At 48.9% G+C, this 21,884-nt stretch overlaps 3 protein-coding genes across 7 annotated transcripts in view; 1 reads left to right on the top strand and 2 right to left on the bottom strand.

Annotated features, from left to right (window-relative positions):
• LOC118512169 (myosin heavy chain, non-muscle) overlaps positions 1–11,124 on the bottom strand; it is a 41,992-nt gene extending 30,868 nt beyond the window's left edge. Inside the window, exons 1-3 of one of the 4 annotated variants that reach the window (XM_036056249.1) lie at positions 10,883–11,124; positions 6,488–7,084; positions 2,000–2,215 (exon numbers count right to left, since the gene is read on the bottom strand). In XM_036056249.1, the coding sequence (XP_035912142.1) occupies positions 2,000–2,215; positions 6,488–6,622 (351 nt within the window). In that variant the 5' untranslated portion in view covers positions 6,623–7,084; positions 10,883–11,124. Of the gene's footprint in view, positions 1–1,999; positions 2,216–6,487; positions 7,085–10,092; positions 10,197–10,732; positions 10,849–10,882 lie in introns of those variants that run through there. The other 3 variants (XM_036056252.1, XM_036056251.1, XM_036056250.1) reach the window with 3 other exon arrangements.
• Positions 11,125–11,318: 194 nt separating this feature from the next.
• Positions 11,319–13,469, bottom strand: LOC118512179 (AP-3 complex subunit sigma-2). Its single transcript, XM_036056266.1, has 3 exons — positions 12,631–13,469; positions 12,468–12,559; positions 11,319–12,400 (listed from the first exon to the last, which is right to left on the bottom strand). The coding sequence occupies exons 1-3, from the start codon at positions 12,697–12,699 to the stop codon at positions 11,986–11,988; spliced, it is 576 nt and encodes a 191-aa protein (XP_035912159.1). The 5' UTR covers positions 12,700–13,469; the 3' UTR covers positions 11,319–11,985.
• Positions 13,470–13,471: 2 nt separating this feature from the next.
• Positions 13,472–20,889, top strand: LOC118512171 (ubiquitin carboxyl-terminal hydrolase 36). Of its 2 annotated transcripts, none has more exons than XM_036056257.1 (3): positions 13,472–15,059; positions 16,924–17,205; positions 17,281–20,889. In XM_036056257.1, the coding sequence occupies exons 1-3, from the start codon at positions 14,405–14,407 to the stop codon at positions 20,067–20,069; spliced, it is 3,726 nt and encodes a 1,241-aa protein (XP_035912150.1). In that variant the 5' UTR covers positions 13,472–14,404; the 3' UTR covers positions 20,070–20,889. The 2 variants fall into 2 exon arrangements, with proteins under 2 accessions (XP_035912150.1, XP_035912151.1); XM_036056258.1 differs by lacking the exon at positions 13,472–15,059 and adding an exon at positions 15,399–16,515.
• The last annotated feature ends 995 nt before the right edge of the window (positions 20,890–21,884 follow it).

A 21,884-nucleotide genomic window follows, 5' to 3' on the forward strand; every position in this document is an offset into this window, starting at 1 on the left:
CTCCACCTTAAGCGATCGGTTTTAACGCTTACATTCCAGCAGGGCCGTAACGAGGAACCGCAAATCGTATTAGCATCGTGGCCCTACAGGGGCCGCAACACGTGTACGAATACATGACCTCTCTTCTGAATGAAAATCTTCACGAGCTAGAAAAGTGATCATGTTGATCATGGGGGCCACCACTACCAACGCACAATGCTACTCGGGGCGCATCCACTGAGTCGTCATCGCGCAACTGCATTGACAAACCGCCATTGAACCGAAACGGAAAAATGGGTTTTAGATTAAACTGTTTATGTGTGTTGCAGTGAAACCCGCCTCTCGTCTGTCTTCTGCTCACCAATGCCTTCAGCCCCCTGCGTTGGGCGTGTGTCTAAACTTTGGCCCACCAACTTCCTGTTGTGCCGCCGCCTCCGCACGGCCACAACAGAGCGAGAAGAAGGAAATTGATCCACATCCCCCACCAGCGTTCGCGGCAAACCGAATCATCAAACGGCTCATGATGGTGCGCGCGCGGCGTTTGTGGCGAACGGTCGCGGCATATGGCGCGGCTGTGTAACAATAACTTCAATGCAAACCCCCGATCGAGGAAGACCGGTTCCTCGGGCATGGTGAGCGATGAAGGGTGATGAGAGGAGACGGCCGCTTTGTGGTTCGCGGTCTGCTGCCACGGAGACTGGCTGTGTCTTTCTCGTTCGCTTGTTTTCCGATTCCCATAAATTCATAAATCTCAGTACGCGCGTATCGCGTCCGTGCGTTACGAAACGTCGTCGTCTTCTTAACGATCTTCCATTCCATTCTCGCTGTAAGTGATCACCTTTCATTGCTGGTACTACTATCCTGTTGCCTGCTAGTATATCTTCTCCTATTACGCTCACTCTCTTCACAGTGGATCCTCCCTGTGATGCTCCATGCAACAAAGTAAGTGGCCCATCCTCATGCATTTCCCAGGTACTCTATGAATGATCCTCAAAAGTGCTTTTGTACGCATTGAGCATCATGTAAAAATGATACCTCAGCCAAGGGAACCTTTTTTTTTATTGCACGGTAATAATATGCATCGCGACTCCCAGTCGAGAAGGGTTGGTCGGTTCGAAAGCAGTCAACCTTCAACAACTCGATCGATCGTTTCATCGAAGAGAGTCGTCGCGGTCGTCAATGTGTTTCAGCGGCAAAAAAAGTCCTCACTGTTGCAATTAGCATTACTCAGCTTCTCTCTGCTTCTGACATCCTTTGCACGCCACGCCGTTACACACTCCTGAACCAACGATACATAAACATCCCGTCCGCTCGCATCCACCCTAGTGTTTGAGTGTCGTTTTGCGATCGTTATTCCTTCGGGTCTCCGGAGCTCTTTCTGATTTATTCGACGCGTCTTAATTGATTGATACATATTGCCGCCGAGCGACACAATTGTGCGTCGATGCGTTGCCGCCGACTTCTTGATTACATAAAATTGCCCAACAATCTCAGAGTGTCCCGCCGTAGCGTATTGTGTCTGTAATTGTCTTTTCTTACTAGGTCGGGTCCTTGTTGGTAGTGGAACAAGATTTACAACAAGAAAACATTTACGGATTCGTCCCTACTTCACGATGATAATGTTCTTGGTGTTTTGAGTAGCATATGGAGTTTTGTATGGTCATTTGTTTTGTTTTGTTGGGAAAATACAAAAGAAAAATCGAACAGAATCGTAGGAACTTGATGGTTTTCGAGAAATTTAGCCTCAGACAACTCAACCGCAACCGCCAGTTGTGTTCGTGACCTTTTCCCTCCAATCACACTCTATACACTGGGCCCAATGATCATCGTACACCTTAAAAACCCAAAGGTTACACCACATTATGAAAGGCTGCACACCGCGATCACCAACCGTTCGGCGACGAATAAGGCAAGTTGGAGAGCAGCACGCCAAATAAGGAACGCCATACATAACAGTGGCCGGCTGGGCTGCCGCCAATTCTTTGGAGCTGCCCTGTAGCGGGGCTGTAGGTATACTTACATATATCAAACCGGAGTAGTATCGGTCCTTGATGTTATGCAGAACCGAGGCTTCGTTGAGGCACGTCAGCTCGGCCATATCTTCGACTTTGTCGAATTTGGGCGGGTTCATTTTCTGGATGTCATCCTTAAGTACCAGCACGCGCTTGCCGGTTTCGGCCAGCTCGACCTCCACCTCATCGCCCCGTTCGCCTTTGATGCTGGCAGCGACGAAGCCCTGGAATCGGAAAAAAGAAACAGAAACGTAAGAAGTTGGTCAGGAAGAGACTGGGGAAGCGGCTCGTCGATAGCACGGAACCAGAAGCGAGTCCGGGAAACAGGTTACAACGCACTACTGACCTATATCTTCAATATGCATCCCCGACGATCGGGAGCCCGCCAGCGAGAGAGCCACGAAAGGACACACATAAGTAACTGCGCAAGAAGCGAAGACACGAAAAGGATCGTTAATATCCCCTTTGCCCCCGCGATCATTGTAACAGGTTTAAGCCCTCCCTCTGTGTACAAACAACCTCCAAGAACCTTCCCCGATGCGAAACACCTTCACGGCGTCAGCGTGTATGGGACAAGGTCTTCTGGGGGAGACTGGAGTTGACCGTATATGGTAGTGTTTAGTCGACGGCTTGTTGTTCGCCGCACGGATCTTGCACCTTTCTCTGTCCCTCCCTCGCGTCCTCCTCCTTTGTTTCATTCCGCAGCATCCGCGGCGATTCTTATGGCGAGATATGCCATCATAGGTGCGCGCGCGGCAACTGGTCCCTTGTGACGGCCGCTGAATGCGCTGTAATTTTACGCTACCCCGATGGCGTTTTCAGTGTTTTTTTTTGCTTCTCTCTTTGCATTTTACAGCTGCGTAACATTATCGAGTGTATTGGCGCCGCTTGAGCTTCTCCGTGGAGCTTATGCGAGATAGCGTCCGTGATTGGCAAGGACGTGTATAGGTCCGTAGTAGGTAACGACCTTCAAGAGGGGACATAAAAAGGCAACTATTATGTTGGCGCGAGTATGCATAAAAGAGTACCATTTCGAGTGCGTAAAAACCCACCAATAGACTACCTTTGCCTTTGATGCCGTAATAAATTCCTTTTTTAAAACGTCCTTTTCTACGGTGTTATCTAAAGGTGCTTAAGGGAGAAGATTTATTGAATATTGTTAATCACGCCGCTGTGGACGCCATCCAACTATTGAACCGCAGATCGCTGCTAATCTGCTGTGTGCGCTGCTACATCACCGCCACCGGGTATAAAGCGAAACGTTCGACGCACATCGGTACATTGCAAACATGCTCTGCGTTGATGATCTTCATGTGAGCTATTTCTGCCCTCCATGACTCATACGCCGTGGATCATCATCTCATTAGCCGTGTGCGTGTACGATCTTCTTGGCAAATACACCTCTCCCTCCCACTCTCTCTCTCTCTCTCTGTGCCCGATGCCCATCGAAAATCAAACATCCAGCGAATGGAACAGCGATACTCAAGCAAGGGAAAGGTTAGGATAGGATCATCCCAAAGAGCAAACCTCCACTCGATGACGGACTGAAGATGCGATTTAGTCATCGTGCTTCCCGCCAAAAACTTGCCAGATCCCCAGTCAAAATCTGGCCTCATCTGGGTGACATGAAAACCATTCCTTTACTTTAAACCTATCGTCATGTCGGACACACTAGCGCAAAACCCGAACCACTCCACGCGGCGTTCAAATGGGCTGTACGTGCGTATGGGCGTTATCTTTACTCATCGTTGTGTTGTTTTTTTTTTTGCCACATGTTTACTTTACTTTGGCTATTTACATTTACAGGTTTCCTTCCCCATTTGCCGATGCCCTCATGCTCGCCCAAAAAACTTCCAATTGAACCAGAGCGAGACCAAGAGCGATCATCGCAACAAGGCACACGCATAAAGATCGTAGCGAAAATGGGACAGACGAATCTATCGCTGTAAAGTGACCGGAGCAGCATCCAGGCTGGCCCTGGCTTAAATTCTGGTTCTTGTCGCGAATAACTTAGTGCGGGGGATGAATATAACATCTACCTAAAAAAGCAATTGTTGTTCGAATGCCTATTGCTTAGATCAGGCTGGATTAAATATTTCTTCACTTTCTAGTGGTTGCTGCTGGGATACACACGCGCATACAGCGATTCAACCTAGGGAAAAAGCATGAACCGATGACGTCACGCTCGTTGGCTGGTATAGCACTTGATTCGAGTTTTTCGAGCAGAAAATCATCGTCGACAGGAAAAACCATTCTGGTTGGGGGAGTCCAAAAAAAAACAGATCCGCGGATGGTAATTTAAACAAGTGGATCCGAGTATTGCAATGATAAACACAAGATGTGTCTGGCTGAGGTAAGCATTTTCCGTGGAAAAATCTCGGGTTCCCCCGAGTTGTCGGGTGGGATCTTGTCGGCCGGATGGAATCGCATTCGCAAATCGCCGACAACGCAAACATCGAGAGCACCAGTCTCGACGCGTCTCCCGGCGTGGAGGTCAATGTCTTTGGCGCTCTTCTCCTGTGCCGATGCATTAGAGTGCAGCATGAGCTGGTGTATGTTTTCGTTTGCGGCATTGAACCGGCGCTTGGTGTTCTGGCTCTCTTCGGTCGTGTCCCTCCACCGGGAAAGCCAAACCAATTTTGAGTCTGCACATGTGCAACCAACTACAACACACCACGACGACCACCAATAACGGCGAGAGCGAGTGAACGACACCGTCTCACGCGGATGAAATATCGCAGCATGCAGTGACGCGAGATTGCATCCAGAGAACTTCACAGTGAGATAAAGAAAGAGAGAGAGAGAGAGTGAGAGAGAATCACTGCGTGGTGTATCGCGATGGACACCATGGCGACCGAAAGAAAAGATTGCAGTAAAGTTTGCAAAACTGCTCTTCGATACTGCACACCATCAACAAAACCCACACAAATACGCTCTGAGACAGCATAAACTGCATGCCAGACAAACTGTGGTTAGGGAGAGCAGCAGCAACAACAGCACACAAAAAAATGTAATAAAATATTCACCAACCCATGCGAACGCGCCACAAGCAGGTATAATAAAATGCCGGCCGCCAGCCGGCAAAACGTGGATCCGGATACGGTCCTCTACCGGTCGTCGCGTGAGCATACCATGCCCGCTTTTACCGTCCGAAAACCACCCCCAAACGTGTTCTAAGGCATGTAAAAGGCTTGGAAGGACGGCGGTAGGCGGATTGGTAGATCCATCAAACATTTATATCTAATTTAACGCTTTTCGAGATACCCCAAACCGAACCCTACTACGCTAAAGAGGTGTGTGCTCGTTGCTTCGTTGTTAGTTGGAAGATAATTTCTTCCGTTGACATCAACTTGAACCGTCTGTGTGTGTGGTATCCTGTCCCTTCCAATGGGGCAACCAGCAAAATGGACTTCAGCCATATTTGTCGATCAAAAATCAATCAAAAAAAAAACTAAGAACCCATCCGCGGTGTCATATCTTTTTGCCGATATTTCACAAACAAACCACAAATAAATGACAAGCACCGGACGTGGGACACGCCTCGGTAGGTTTCGGTTTTATCTCATCCTTATCTTATCTTTATGCCAGCAACGCGCAACACGGCACTGTTGTTCCCCACCCAAGCAAATGGGAAAAGATAAAAAAAAGCAAACTGAAGGTAAACACAAAAACTCAAACTTGTGCGACGGTTTGGTGATAAGTTCGTTACAAGTCGCACAATTATCCGAATCGCGTGTGGAATTACGGAAGCATTAAATTCTTGATATTCTCCCTATCCGAATAACGTCCAGAGACAGGAAATGGTATCTATTTTAACATACATTGCCAGACGGTCAGGCAGATTGTTGTGAGATAATTCAAGTTAACGGCAGCAAAAGCACGTCTCACTGTTGCCTGCCTGGTGTATGGGGTTATGAGTCATGCCGTAAAAAAACCTGACTCGTTGGCCGGAGGAGAGACCGGGCTGTGTGTTATGTATCGATCGCTTTCTCAAGCACTTCTCCTGATTTGTGTGGATACGCCTGACGCCTGATCCGGTTCGGTCTGGTGGATGATCACCGTCAGGTAAAATTCCGTTCTTTTTGGGGTGGCAAATGTGACTCATTTGTACGAAGCAGTATTCCAGTTTCCATCGGGAACTATACAAGATGATGAGAAGCATCTCAAGAAATCACAGTCGTTATTTGAAGCCCATGGTAACAATTGGGAAATCAACCGACAGGAGTCTTAAATCATACAAGGAATGAACATTCCACGCACGCAGGAGGCTGGCGATCCAGCTCCGAGAATGATAGAGCAGGACATGAATTCTATCGAAATCGGACTCAAACTCAAAAACAATTTTCGCCCCATAGTTTGACAATGGCTTCACTACTGTTTCAGCTTACAAGACCAGCCAAACTCCTCCAGTGACTTATGGCCATGTTAAGAAAAGTTCCCTCCGATGATTATCTTACTCGAGTGATTTCTACGGTCAGACATTGCAGGGAGCTCACCTGTGATTCATGCGGCACCCAAACTAACCGCTTTTGTGTCCACTCGGCCTGCGTAGCCGGATCGTTGAACGAATTCCGCTCCACGGATAGATATTTCAGCTCCGGATCATTGCGGTCTCGCAGATCTTCCGCCATCGTTGTAGGTGTTGTTGCTGTTGTCAGTTAGGAGATTATTTTTGCTCACTTAATCCTTTTCGTCCGGGGCAAAGGATGGTTGATGGGATTTCACTGTTCTCACTGTTGCACTAAAACACACTCACACACACTGTCGCGCGCGTTTGATGTACTTATTGGGTTTTTCTTTTTTGCCGCGATAATGAGGTTTATTCAATTAGGAGATTTTATCAATTTTACGATCCTTTTTGCGTTTGAAGAAACGGTTACTGATTTTGCCTTTTCGACTACGTTTTCACACTCACTCATTCACAAAATTGCATGCAGCTTTTTCACAAAATAAGCGCACACAAACACACACACTCATGCACACACGTTGAACTGACGACGTTGTTGCTTTCAGCTCTTTAATGGTTAAAACTTGCTTACTTATCCCTTCACACTACTATTTCTCTCAATTCAACGCCACACACAAGGATCTCACTGTAATTTTTAAAAAACATAGAAAACAAATTAAAAAACGTTCAAAATGCATCCAAGTAAACTTGCTAGACTGCTTCCAAAGTTAGTGAACTAGATTTTTTTATGCTTTATGATGGACATCTTGAGAGCTTTTCGGAAAAATCCCTTTGTCTTAACTTTCTCCCGCAACGTTTTAAAAGCAAGTTCTTCTCGGCTTCCTCAAGCAAGACGCAGAGCAAGCTTACAACAAAAACAATTTGCTTCTTCTGGTTCTTTTTTCCCTTCTCGTCAACCGATTCTCGGTTCCCTGGCAGGTTTGTTGACTTTTTCGCCAACTTGGATTTAAAAAGAATAACACACTTTGTGCATACAAAGGCAACAAGAAAACCGCATCCAAACTCTGCAAGCACAGAACACCATGGTGTGTCACGAGGACGTGATTTTCTTGCGCTTTTGCGGAGCGAGGAATTGTTGTCTGAACAAGGCAGAAACGTTTAGCACGCGTCCAGAATATTCCGTGCTTTGTGAGAAGCAGTTTTTTTATTATAGTTATTGATAATTAAAAAATGTTTCAAAACCTCGTGTTCGATCGATCGACTTGCGAAGTATTCAAAGCAACAAAAGCGAAAGAATGCATAATGAGCCTCCTCGGACCGGGGTCATACGCTTTCCAGAAGTCGCTTAAAGATCCAGCCAACAACAACCCTGGAGCCAAACAACGAAAGCCACGCTAGATCACCAGAAAGAACCCGGACGAGACACCTCCCGGAGACTTCCCGCAAGATGAGGGGTGGTGTGTCGTCACCCGCTGGAGTTTTATCTCATTTCCGTGTAGCTTCTTTGCGGTTTCTCGCTATCTCGCTCTATCTTCGCTCTTCGCACACAAACACACTCTGCAACACGCACTAAAGCACGGAAACAACAAAGCCCACAGCACGCCACGGTGTCTTCGCGCGTTTCTCCAGACCAAATCAGTCGTCTTGGCCCCACAGCAGAATTATTGTTCTGTGATTCTGCCTTGTATGCATACACACAGAGGCATACGGGTACCGATTCAACCACTTCAGAATCACACAAACACACACACACACACTCACTACTTGTTGTCCGGGTGACGATGTGAGACGGTGTCGCGACACGACTGCTCGGTCACTTTGCACTTAGTCGAGTGAGTGAACAATTTCCCGTACGCGTTGCTTTTGCCCAACGGCTGCTCCACGCCGAATGGTTGATGGTGGGGCGAACGGATGGACCGTATATGTCTCTCTCTGTCTGCTCATTCGCTTTCAGCATACTGCTGCTGTCACTGCTGCCGCTGCAGGCATGTTGCTGTTGTAGGGGTTTAGTCCCCACGAAATCCCCACCCAACCGGTGAGATGAAACGCATCTCACGACCCTCTCTTCACACGTAACCCTTTCACTGTGCCAGGATGGTGTGCGTGTGTGACAGAGAGAGCGAGAAACTCTCTAAGTGAGGGAGAGAATGGAACACAGCATTGTAGATGCTTTGTGCATCTGTTGAATAGAAAAGGACGAAAGAAAGCAGGTGACAGTCGCGGCGCATATTGACGCACCTTTCTCTCATCGCTTATTTGCAATACAAATCCTTTTCAGATGAATTTGCTTCAAAAATGCAATGTTCACCCTACGGTAGACTGGACAATCTGCAAGGTTTGTTGTAACCTTCTTTTGTAAAATTTGTAAAAATTCCAAAAAATAAATCACAACATAAAAAAGACACTTGGCAGAGGAGCTCCAGCTTCTAATCCAGCGTAATCAACAGCTGATATTTGACAGAACGCAACGAGCTAGAACCGAACGGAATGATGAACTAATTCAACGAATTTTCGCCGGTATCTGTCAAAGCGATGGTGAAATTAGACACGGATGTAAAATATTCTAATATTTAGGCAGTGTTTTTCGAACAGCTGCACACACAACACGAACCCAGCACAGCCCAAAAAATCATTGAAAGCTTGCAAAAGGCACACTCGTACGTATGTGTGTGTGTGTGTGTGTGTGGTGGATTAAAGGCCTTCCGAATGCCACCAATAGCCGCGTATTCATCATTTCGGTTTCATTTTGCTTCTTCTCCTGCGACGGCGTTCTTGGCACAAATCCAGTAACGATTCGGGTTGATGTATTCCTGCCTTTTTTCACTTCAGAAGTCCAATATATCCTTCGTCTTTTTACTAAATGTTGTAACTTATGTTGTCGCGCGATTATCCTAACCCCCACCAGTCGCCTTTATCCCTGTCACCCGCAACAACCCATATTCTTCCTTCTTCCTGGGCAGACAGACAGTGCGGACAGAAGGTGGGAGAATTTCAGTTGCCTTTCCGTTTCCGAGTGTTCCATAATACAAACACACACATACGTTCCACCTGCCTTCTTCACACATTGCGATGCTTCACGCATATCAAAAGCAGTCATCTCATCGCTTCTCATTCTCATTCTTGTTCACTCTCTCACTGCCTCTCGCTCTCGCACTTGACATTTTTCTCTGTTCTGCAAACGAGCACTCGCACACATGCACAGTTGCGAACGATTTTTGAGGTGTTTGTTAGCTCTTTTCGTACACGCGACTGTTCCCAAAAGCCTTTCATATCTGCTTCTGTCGTTGTTCTGCCGTCTGCCGCGGATAGCTATTTCTTTCCATTTTCATCTCTTTCGTCTCGCGGTGTTCCTTCGCCGCCTTCTACATACACCACACCCAAAGACGGACTTTTTCCGGTTTTTTTTTGTTCAACACACCCTGCAAATACACACACGCACACACGGCTTGTCGAACTCCGAAAGGATACAATAGATGTAAACGAGGGACGACCACGGAAGCTAACGCCTGAAGATATGCAATGCGGGTTTGTCTGATTTCAATAGCAGGCAACAGCTCTTCAAAAGGTGTTCTTTCCGTTGTTTCACACACTTTGCTACATTTCAATGTGTATTGTCTCGAATTCACATCCTCGCTAGTCGCGATACAAACACTTCAATCTATTGTAGGACGGTTTGGTGGATAAAATCATTACAAAGGACCACAGTTTCAAGTCTGTTGCACACAAAACACTTCCACGGCCTGCTACGAATGCCGATACTCGTCCCTTGGCGCTTCAAACTGCGGCGTCGTCTTCGTTTCTTCTTGCTGATTCTTTCGCTCGCTTCTTCGCTTCTTCCAGCAGGCCACGACAAAACACACGCACACATGTACGCACTCGAGCCAGCAGTTCATTGAAAGTTCAAGCAACAGCAGTAGCAACAGCAAGTCCCATTCCAAGAGCCGACAGATATGTACATGCACACACACACAAACACGCACACTCGTACACCGCCGCCGCACAATGGAACTTTCTGCCATCGCGGACGCAAAGAGAAAAAAAAGTTTGGCATTCTTCAACGGATTTTTCGCGTTTTGTCGCGCCCGGCTTTCGCACACAACGATCGGCAACTTGTGGAAAAGCGATTTTTGAACCTTTGCGACAACCGGCTACACTCAAAATGTTACGATGCCGTCCCACCTGGCCTCGCACAACACACCTCACGCTCGATCACTTGAAAGGCGGTGTTCCAGACCAGGACTCGGTTAAAAAGACCAGACCATTACACTGTGTCACTTAACCCCGTCATTCATTCGAGAAAAACGGTATAAATTTAAACTGGTAAACAACCAACAATTCTAGACAAGCACAAGCCACCCCGAAACGCCATCAGCCGCCACCATTATTACTCATCAAGGCACCGCGGTGTTCCTCGCTCCTCCGATTCCGATGCCCGTTGCGAGCCCAAATCCCTCCGCCACTACTTCTGCTCCAGCACACTCACTGTGATAGCGCGTTCGCTACGCGGTGTAACTGCTCCTTGCAGCCAGGTTCAGATTCAGCCTTGCCAAATGAAAACACCCCCTAACACCGGCTTATCGGTATTTCCGGAAATGAAAGGATGCTGCTGTGGAGATTAATCCGCGGATGTTGCTGTTTTACGGTGTAGAGGCACGACAGACCGCGAAACCGACGAAATGCATCAAGCACATAATGTGGTGGTCTATGTGAGATGAGTGGCACGGGCGAAATGTCAAATCCGGTGGCACAGAAACGTCAAACGCCACAGATTGTACAACGCTTGCTGGGCCAACAAACAAAAAAAAAATATTTTAAAATAAATTACCTGTTTTCATCTACGAACTCACTTATTTGATTTAATATTGTTTTCTCTTTCATAGAAGATAGTAACAGAGAAAGTTCATTGTCCATAAGTTCGGTCCGATTTTCGAGTCAATATTTAATTCCAGATCGGATGTGTTGGACCGTGTCCTGCCCGGGCACGCTCAATATGTCGGTCATCAAAATATTGAGCAGAGTTTGCAGACGATGTACAATCATTTTATGAAATTATGTTGGCTTACGTTCCATTATTTGCTTAGATAACGTTGCAATACGATAAATCTCTTTCTTGTATATAACTCAAGCTATAAATGACCTGAATTCTTCAACTAAAGCCTTCCATTTCAGCTGATTATTGAATGTCCGATTTCGAGGTGGTTTAACAGGTGGTCCCTGCGAGAAACTAAATAAGCGAAGGAGCACGATGGTAATGATGGGTTAAAGAGCACCAAAAAACGAAAAATTCGCACGCCTTTATGCCACCGGTCATTAGAAGCCCTCGTCGCGTTCTGCACTTGCCGACAGCAGCGTGACACTGGAGGCAATCGATTTCTTGGACGACTTTGGTTTGCTCGAGCGCTGTAAACTGCTTCTCGGTGAAGATTCCCCATCGTCCGGATCCTTCTTCTTCTTGGTTGATGTCGCACCCACATACTCGGACTGGTAGCACTCGAAACTAAAGCCCTCCAGGCTGCTGTTAATGGGAATGTACGAGGAATCGGCGGAAATTTTCGTGAGTAACGATGCGTCAAAATTGTGGTTTGGTCAGAACTTCAGATCTTTGATCGCTTGCGGCAAATCGGGCAGCTTAATGTCTTTAATTTGCTGCGGCAGGTTCATGCTCTTCACCGCACTGACGGCCCGTGCCGGGGCGGCCGATATTCCAGCCTCCTGTTTCTGCAGCTTGTTCTGTTCCTCGATGCGGGCCAGTATGTCCGACATGTTCGTCTGCAGCACCATGCCACCCATGACCAGCTCGGAGAGAATGTGATGCACGGCATCGGCGTGGAAGATCAGATCAAGCTCGCACACATTTTCGAAACATTTGTCCAACGTTTCCACAAACACCTGTATCAGATCGAGTATGCCCAGCTCGCTTTCCGACGAATCGACGCAAAACACAAAGTAGAGTGTCGCATAGTGTCGGTAGATGAGTTTGTAGTCCGAACCACCGATCAGGCTGCAATGGTCGGAATAGTGATTAATTGCGCGTGTAAGATGCCTTCTGACGAGCTGCTAACGCTAACCTTCCACCTTCGAGGAAATTGCACACATTGTCGTCCCGCTTCGATACCAGCTGGAATGTTTCCTTTATAATCTGCTGCTGCATGTCTTCGTTCTAGAACGGGGAACCATATGTGTTGTACGATTCGGTATCGATTGCACCCCTTACGAAGAATCCGTACTTACAAAATACTGATAGAACTTGGACAGTCGCGGTTTGCCATGGTTGTTGAACACCAGTATCGCTTTGATCATGACGGCCTGTGTCTACGAGAGCCCGGACGAGCTGGCTCCGGATGCTGCGGAATTTGGTTGTGAAAAAAGTTTTCGATAGCAGCGATAGTCCACGATCGCGTTGTATGCAATGTTGGTGTATTTTTCGTTCCTTTTTCTACGAAACTGTTCCCCTATTTCTGCATCATTGTTGACGTTTCGGAAGAGATGATTGTTTTTCGCCACAGCTTCAGCTGACAGATGACAGCCGAACAGTCTTTTTTCTCGATAAGAGCCTTTTCAGTATTAGGCTGTGGTCTATGCGATCGCATCGATTGAAATTCCCTCACAGATGCTTTTCTAAATAAATTGCTGGCACGCGATCACATGAATATTGTAAAAAATATCGCTTAATTCTTTTGGCAGAACTAAACCCCCAGCGAAACTGCACAGAAATCGAATCGAAGCATCCGCAATCCATATGGTTCGTTTCCGCATGGAGCGAAATGATTCCCCCACTCGAAAACTGGGACGGATTATGATCCAAGAGGCACAGACGGTTTTCGCCGCAGTGTAAACGAGCACGAATTAAACGGCCAATTTTGCTGTGCGTGAATTTTCACCTTTCGCCAGAAAGATGTGAAAAGTGTGGCAGACGCTCCCTGCTTGCCGGTACATATCAAGTATTGTGAGCAGCAGTGAATTTGAACCACGAAAAAGTGTTTCCAACACGGCCGTCTTCGTTTGCGAACAAACCAAGTGGTGTAGAGTGTGTGTGTGTGTGTGTGTGCCCGCGCGCGTTTGGTTGTGTGAGTGTGTGTATGCGTGTACATTCCGTCCTGCTTCTGTGCTCCCGGTATATTCTTCTGCGTACTCCCTCTTCAAACCCCTGTTCCACCCTTGTCGATTTGTCTGTTTCGCTCAACGCGTGCGTTTCATACAAGGGCCATACTAAAGTTGTGCCCTCTCGTTCGGTTGCACTGAACCCGAATTGGCCAATCGTGGTGTGTGCACACATCGCGGTGGCTGTAGTTGTGTGAGTGTGTGCAGTGTGCGTACCAACGTGTGTATGTGCTGCTGGCCTGCTGTGTGTAGTAGGATGGAGAAGAACGTACGTGAGCCGCATGCTCTTGGTCGTCGTCTCGTGCTTTAATAGTGAAAATCGCGTGTTTTTCACGAATTTCAGTGAACGAATGTTGCGTGACGGTGTGCGAACGGATGCCCAGTCCCGCTTGCTGTGTTCCGAACCGGTAATGTAAACTCGATGTGCGGGAAAACACGTTCCCGCATCATTCCGGCTGTACGCGTATGACACTTGTACTGCCGACGACGTAAAAGTGAAATAAGCACGCGTAAGAGCACTGGGGCGGGGAGGGCGCTAGTCCTTGTAAATGAAGTGTGCTGTTGTGGTAGATATTCGCTGACGTCGCCACAAGAAGTCGGTAGCTAGAAGAAACGACTGGAAACAAAAACTTCCCGTACGAGAAGTCGCGCGAAATACGGTTCAAGTAAGCACAAGGGCAGCAGTTGTGCCTGCGTGTGTACGTGCGCGAGTGTGTGTGTGCTTGTGAGTTGGTATTGGTAACGGGGTGGTGTTGGAAAAGTAGCCGCGCGAAAAGGCCGACTCGAAAAACAGGTGAAACTTTCCCAGAAAGCAAACACAGGATAGGAAGTCCTTTTGCGTATCTTCCTGTGGTCATCGTTCGGTGTAAAGTAATTTCGCTTCGCCCCACGAAACGACGGGGCAATGCGCATCCAAATGGTCTGCGATTCGACACCATCGCTAGTGAGTGCGGCAATACGGGATGCGTTGCACTCAACGGGCGGCAACACGGCGAATGGTCGCACTGTTACGGGACACGGTTACGGCACGACGAGTTCCTCCAACAGCAACGGTGTCACAGTGAACGGCAGTGGATCGTCCAGCGCACATCCGACTGGTACCAGCAAACAGCAGCTCCCGTTCCGGCGGACGATAGCGGCCCCAATCGACACCGAATACGACCAGTATGACGAACCGGAGGACGGTGGACCGAACGATTTGGTGGAATCCATCAGCCAATCACTGCGCCAGGGCCAGCAGGTGAAGCCGATAACGTATGAGGAAGGCCCAAGCTACACCACTAGCCTGGACAAACTAAAGTCCAAATATATCGTCCTGAAAGCGGCAACCCCGACCACCGATTCCACTGCCTATGGTGCTGGAACGCTAAGCAATTCCAACACATCTTCGCCGTCGTCGTCGCTGTTCGGTGCTGGGCTGTCCAAAGCAAGCACAGGTGGTGGAGCACCGAACGCAACACCGCTAACCATGAACGGTGGCGGTTCTTTGAAGTTCTCAGCCTCCTCACAATTGCCCAGTGCGGCCAAATCGTCCGGCAATATACCTCAACAACAACATAGTAAGTATTGATGATATGTTGGTGAGAAAGTGCATCATTACCAACATAAATACGGGCAAACGCTCGTTGAGAAAGTGCATAAATTGTCCCCCACCCCGTGCAATTATGACTCACGCACGAGTTTCCTCTCCGAGCTGTCACTGCTGGTGGGTATGTTTACGTTATGTTGAAAACGGAACTCAGCAATGGCATGCTCTGTTCCATGGGAAAGCTTCTCCGCGCAGACAAACGTCATCGCAGCGAGTAGAGCTTTCGACTCGCGGTACTAAACAAACAACAGGTTGAACTGTCATTGAAGCTCGATTGCATCGAATGTAGGGAAAATAGGAAAGGGTTGCGAGTGGAGGTGGAGGTAGTGGTTATGAAAAGTAGTGGGGGGCAGATGGTAGTAGGGAAAAAAAGATCGATAACACCGAGCGCGCGATTCGCACAAAAACGAGTGAGGAGAAAAATCTCACTAGCACTGTTGTACGCACGGGAAAGAAAATCACATCATCATGTGCGTAAAGAAATTTGACACATGCTTGCGCTCGTGTTTGAGGAAGTATCGTGTGGGATCGTAGAAAACGATGTACCCGTATCGATCCTGACTAGTTTTTCGCTCCGATCAAAAAGGGACACCCTAGGGGGAAGGCGGGAGTACAATTTCACTTTGCCACCGTCCGTCCGTCATCGGAAAAACATGCGAGCGAGAAAGTGAACGCGCATTTTCCCCTGTGTGCCTGTGTGTGTGTGTGTGTGTGTATGTGTGTTCGAACTTCATAATATTGTTCGTCTCTGACCCTTTAACCCGTGCAGTTGAGCTACGCACACAACGGGCTCTCATTTGTGTGTGTTGTGTGCGGTTGTTCGTCCTCGAGAAATTAAAGTGCCCTTCCATATCGGAAGCTTTACGCGGGGGGGTTGATAATCGTGTCTCCCCGACCGAAGCTCTATGCGTAGTGATAATGGTGCAACCCCGAGAAGAACGTGCTGCTGATTATCTGACACGAGAGCACACGTGCTGCTAAAACACCTTGCAAAGGACCGTGTTGCGTGGTGACGTTTTTTTTCCTCCTCTGGCAAACAAGGCTCCTTCTACTGTTGGGAACGCTCGATACGATTTCAATGACCCAAATAGGACACCCTGGCCCAGCCGCATCGTAACCGGGCGCCTGAGTGACGGAAATAAATCCCAGCTACTGCTCCCCGGGAGGCGACTACTCCGCTACGCGTGCATTAGCCAGATTCAAGCACCAAACCCCACCGCAAAACTAACGATGTGCCGCGGCAGGATTGTGGCTACCGTACGGGATGCATTTTATGCGATTAGTTAAGCTACAGTTTCGCTACTTTTGTCAGCTGGTTTTGCGCTTTCTGGTTCCGCTGTGGAGTAGTTTGCGTACGACCGCGCGCCGGAAAACCATCCGACGTTGGCAGCGGACAAACAGTATACCTTTGTCGCAGATCGTCGAAGGTAGGTTGATTGATTGTGATACAGACACGGGGGACACACGCGACAGGGCAGGTCGTCGAGAGTTGAACGCTCATCGTAGCAGGCACTGGTGGCAGATTTTTCGCAAAACACACACTCCTGATACCACCGACCGGTCCGGTTCCTCATGTGGTAGTGCGCAGCGCTGTGTGAATTAAAATTTATCGTTGTGCGCCTAACGCTTACGCGTTTATCGTTTGTCCGATGCGCTCAGGATGGAACGTCTGGAAACGTCCTTCCGTCGGCTGGAGCTTCAGCAACAACAACAACAGCAACAACAGCAACAGCAAAGCAATGATGAAAGTGATGCCGGCGTTTGGCCCCGCTCGGACGACAAGAATAGCCCCCACCAACTAACGTTTTCCTGTGCTTTTGCTCCTCCCCCCGCAGATGGCGTCCCTGCCTCCGCCACTAGCTGCAGTACTGCCGCCGGAAGGATGGACACCGCCACCAACACAACACTGCCCACACCGAAGCGGACACTGTTCCCCCGTGAGAGCGTACAGATCGGGTGGAAAACGACGGGCCGGAAATGGTTGGTCGGAGCGGGTATGATGAATATGGGCAACACCTGCTACCTGAACTCGACGCTGCAAGCTCTGTTTCACGTGCCTGCCATCGCCAACTGGTTGCTGTCGGACGAACCACACCGAATGAAGTGTGATGATGGAGGTAAGTAGAGGTGGCCGCTTATTGGTGTTCATCGAACTGATACTAATTGTCGATCGTGCTCCTCCGTCTTGCCAGGTTCCGGCGGTAGCTGCATTATCTGCGCGATGGCCAAAACGCTACTCGAATCACAGACGAACCATACCGCCTTCCGGCCCTACCTGGTGTATTCGAAGCTACGGCTCGTCTGCAAGCATCTAGTGCCGGGCCGGCAAGAGGATGCCCACGAGTTCCTGCGCTATCTGGTGGAAGCGATGGAAAAGTCTTACCTCAATCGAAGCAAGAACAGCAAGGAGTTGGATCAGTACAGCAAAGAGACCACTCCGCTGAATCAAATTCTGGGCGGATATTTACGGTCCGAGGTGAAGTGCTTGTCCTGTCAGCATGTGTCGACCACGTTCCAGCACTTTGAGGATCTGCTGCTGGACATACGGAAAGCGAATTCGATCGATGAAGCGCTGGAGCTGTACTTTGCGCGCGAACGGCTCGAGGAGATGGGGTACAAGTGTGAGGCGTGCAAGCGGCGTGTGGCGGCCACGAAGCAATTTTCCCTAGAACGTGCTCCGTTTGTGCTGTGCATACAGCTGAAGCGATTCTCGATGCTTAGTGGCAAGATCAACAAGCACGTTGAGTTGCGTTCCAAGCTGGACCTGACGCCGTACTCATCGCCCGCCATGCGTACGAATGGTGGGAAGCTTACGTACCGGTTGACGTCGATGGTAACGCATCTGGGGAGCACGCAGCACTGTGGCCATTACACTGCGATCGGTCACACGGATGCGGCCGGGTACCATGTGTTTGATGACAGTTCCGTGCGACCGATTGGCATCCAGAACGTGATGACCACGAACGCGTACATTCTGTTCTACGAACTGGAGAGTGTGGCGGCGGGAGCGATCGGACTACCGAACGGGACCTGTCGACCGAAGGCGACCGTAAGCGTGGGACAACCGAGCAGTACGGCTACGCTCACGTCGATGGGACACCTGAGCAATGGAACCACACCGACGACGGGCGGCGGGCTAGGCAGTGGAGCCAGCGGGAGTAGTAACGGTAGTGGTGGAGGGGGGAGTGGTGGCACGCCCGGAAAAGCCATTAACTCATCGCCACTCCGGGTACTCGGTACTGGCGGCGGCAATGGATCTGCTAGTGGCCTCTTCCCGAGCAAGCTGGAACAGAAGCCTGGCCTTATTGGGCCAGTGCTACCATCCGCTCAACCGACCTCAACGGCCAGCCCATCCGCAGCAATCGGAGCAACAGTCGTCAGCACCACCACCGGGAAGGCGACCGGGAGCGCTAGCAGCGGCGGTAGCGGCCAAACAACGACAACCAGCTTAACCTCATCGGCGAGTGCTTCCGGCAGAGAGATGGCAATATTTTCCTCTCCTTCCTCGACTGCCTCAACCCTGTCAAATGCGTCCCCGCTTAGTTCGCCCACAAAACAGCAGGAGTCATTGGCCAGCAAGATTCCCAAGCTTCCCGACATAAACGCGCGCGCCCTGAACGGTACTGAAAAGGGCGAAAAGATGCAAAAGGGCAAGTCTTTGTCCACCCCGCTACTTGCTTCGATGCCGAAGCTGAACTCTCCCAACAAAGCGTCGGACAGTAACGCTAACGGGGGGTGTGCCTCCTCCTCGTCAGCGGCCGCGGCTTCCGTGATTAGCTTGGTACCGTACGACAGCGATGATACGAGCAGCAGTACCAGCGAGGACGAGGATGAACAACCGCACAGTAGTAAATCGATCATTCTTACGAATGGCACCAACGGTGGCAGTACGGCAGCAAAGCGTGCCAAGCAACTGCTTCCTTTTGCATCGAACGGCAAACGCAGCGCCGCGGTGTTGAAGAACATTAAACCTGAGCCGGAAGATGAGGATGACGATGACGACGACGGGGATGAAGAGGAAGATCGTGCCGGTTCGGCAGCATCCCGTTCGCCGCAGATGATCAAAACCAAGGCAGGTCTTTGGCGGGTCTCGAACAGCAGCACGGCCGATCAGCTCAGCTATCCGGACAGTGGTTCGGCCTCCTCATCCAAATCGTCCTCCCCAGCAACTTCCGGCGTTTCCTCGCCCACTAACTCACCCGGCCAGAAACCATGCTTGAAGCTCCCCCTAAAGAATGGTGAACCGGCGTCATCCTCACTGAGCAATGGCCATCATCGCCCAGCGACACAGCACAACGGTGTGAGCAGCAATGGGAAAGGGAGCAAATCCGCCTCGAACGGATATCACCCGAGCAACGGTACAGCGGGAAGTCGTTCTTCGTCGCCCAGTGGGGAAGGAAAGGGGAACGGTTCATCGTCGGCCGTTCAAATGCTGATGAAGTACTCCCACCGTGGTTACGGTGCACCGGTCAAGAGCTGGAACGGTCAGCAAACGGCAATGGAACGGGAGCTAGCAAACGAACGGCGCGAGGAACGCAAGCGACAGATCGAGGAGGACCGTGAAACGGAAATGGATCGAGGAAGGGTGAAGAAAACGAAGGGAGGAGCAGGTGGCGCTAGCGGTGGTGGTGGAAATGCCGGCGGAAGCAACCCGTTCCAGCAGTACCAGAGTCAGGGCGGTGGAGGTGGTGGTGGTAAGTGGATGGGAAATGGCGGTGGTAACCGGAATCACTTCAACAACCACCATCAGAACAACTATCGTGGTGGTGGTGGTGGAGGCTATTATCAGAACGGAAACGGTAACCGGCACCATGGCGCTAGTGGTGGGTTTCGCACCGGTGGAAGACGTTTCGGGGGTGGTGGAGGCGGTCGGAACGGTGGCGGATTCCACGCGAAGGCTCATCATCACCATCAGCGCGGTGAACCGGGTAGCGGCATGGCTGGTGGTGGTAGCGGTAGCAACGGGTTTTATCATCGATAGAAGCAATGAAACCCGCGGGCGAAACTAGGAGAGAGAGAGAATGAACCAGAGATTGACTGGCCGAGCTGGATTGTCATGGCAACCGGCGGCGAGGTGAAACAGCAACGCACGAGGGAAAAGCAACCACACCACAAATGAGTAAACGAAAATGTTTGCAAAAGAGTTTAGTTAGTGTGTGTGTGTGTGCGCGCGTGTACGCATTTTAATGCTGATCATCATCCTCCCTCGCATCGCACCGTTTCCCCTTTGCATTCCCGTTGATACCAACCGGGAGTTTTTGTTTTGTTTTGTTGTTGTTTATTTTAAAAATAGCAGATCCATCCTTCCTGCTTAATTTAATACTGTTCAACACCCGCAATAAAGGAAGCAACCGTTCGAAGAAAAGCTATGACAAATGGGTCAGCGAATGCCTAGCGTCTGTAGAGAGAGAGAGAGAGAAAAAAAAAAGGGGAAACTACTTCTACTACTACCACTACTACTTACTGCATTTGTATGGCAAATTGTGTGTACAGGAATTGTCCAAAAGAGGTAGAAAAACGAAACGAAACAACAGTGAACAGTGCATATGATAGACAAAAGAAAAAAAAACAATGGAACAACGCACTACTACTATTGTGCAAGATCGAGGGAAGGTATCGCTAGTTTGTAGTTTGTACATAGATTATGCCTATTTTTAATCAAATACCCAACCGCACACACACACTGGTATATGCAAACCCGTAAGAAGAAGAAGACACAGGAGCAAGGACTAGAAACTTGTAAGAAGAATCTAAATAAAAACAAAATGCTGTACAAATGGATCGCTTTACATCCGTAGCGGTACATCGGCGAGTGAAGTGAACTTTCCCGCGTTCCCGGGAAGGAAAGAAGCTGTTCAATTTCAATTATACCTCCATTTTAGGTGTAGTAGGAACAAAACCAAGACCAGCGCGCATTGAGGGCTTGAGGGATTACATTGATTAGGCGAATGGCGAAAACAACCTTACTTTACATAGATACGCTCCAACACAAATCCAGAGACCTGCCGGGGAGAAGGGAGGGGGGGGGGGGGAGGACGATTGCGGAACCGGAATCCGGAAACATGTATAGTTTTACAGTTAAGCACCGTGGCGAACGTGTATGTGTGGGTTAGAGGTTATATGTAAAATTCCCTTTGTGCCGGCATTTAGAAAACACACCGATACGATCATTATTCGCAAGGATCGTCGCATCCTTACATGCGTGTTTTTTGTTTCTCTGTGCGAGATTCCTTTTTTTCTATTACTCTTTTTTGTTTATTAAATAGTAGATAGAGTTTCAAATTATAAAAATATATCCTTTTCCGTTGGGGCAATTGATGAAATAGGAATTAGGTGAAGCAAACAAAAAAAAACCAGAATTATTCAAAAGAATGTGGTTCTCTAGGAAAACAAATAGAAGGTTCAAAGTTCCGCAGCAAAAATAGGGAGAGAAAATACACGCTCGAGTCACTTGACTCGATCGTTGCTGCTGCATACAATAGCAATAATGGACACTTATCAGAATCATCCACAACTGGACACACACACACACATGTGCGCGCATTTGTATTCAGATTTTTCGTAATTTTAATTTAAACTCGCAATTTGATCACTAGAGGAAGCTAGGTGGTGAAGCTTGCTGTAGGCTCAAGGATCTGGTAGCTCACCTTGCGGTGTCTCTTTTGCGTTCGTTTGTTTGTGTGTGAAAGCGCAACGGTCGGTGATAGTATGTAAGGTGTAAATAGGGATATCGATAGGCGTTAGATACTCTTTCGCACTATAGAGCAAAATTAGTAGGCAGAAAGGGGGGGGGGGG

This window comes from Anopheles stephensi, chromosome 3 (genome assembly GCF_013141755.1).
Source record: "Anopheles stephensi strain Indian chromosome 3, UCI_ANSTEP_V1.0, whole genome shotgun sequence".
Classification (NCBI taxonomy): domain Eukaryota; kingdom Metazoa; phylum Arthropoda; class Insecta; order Diptera; family Culicidae; genus Anopheles; species Anopheles stephensi.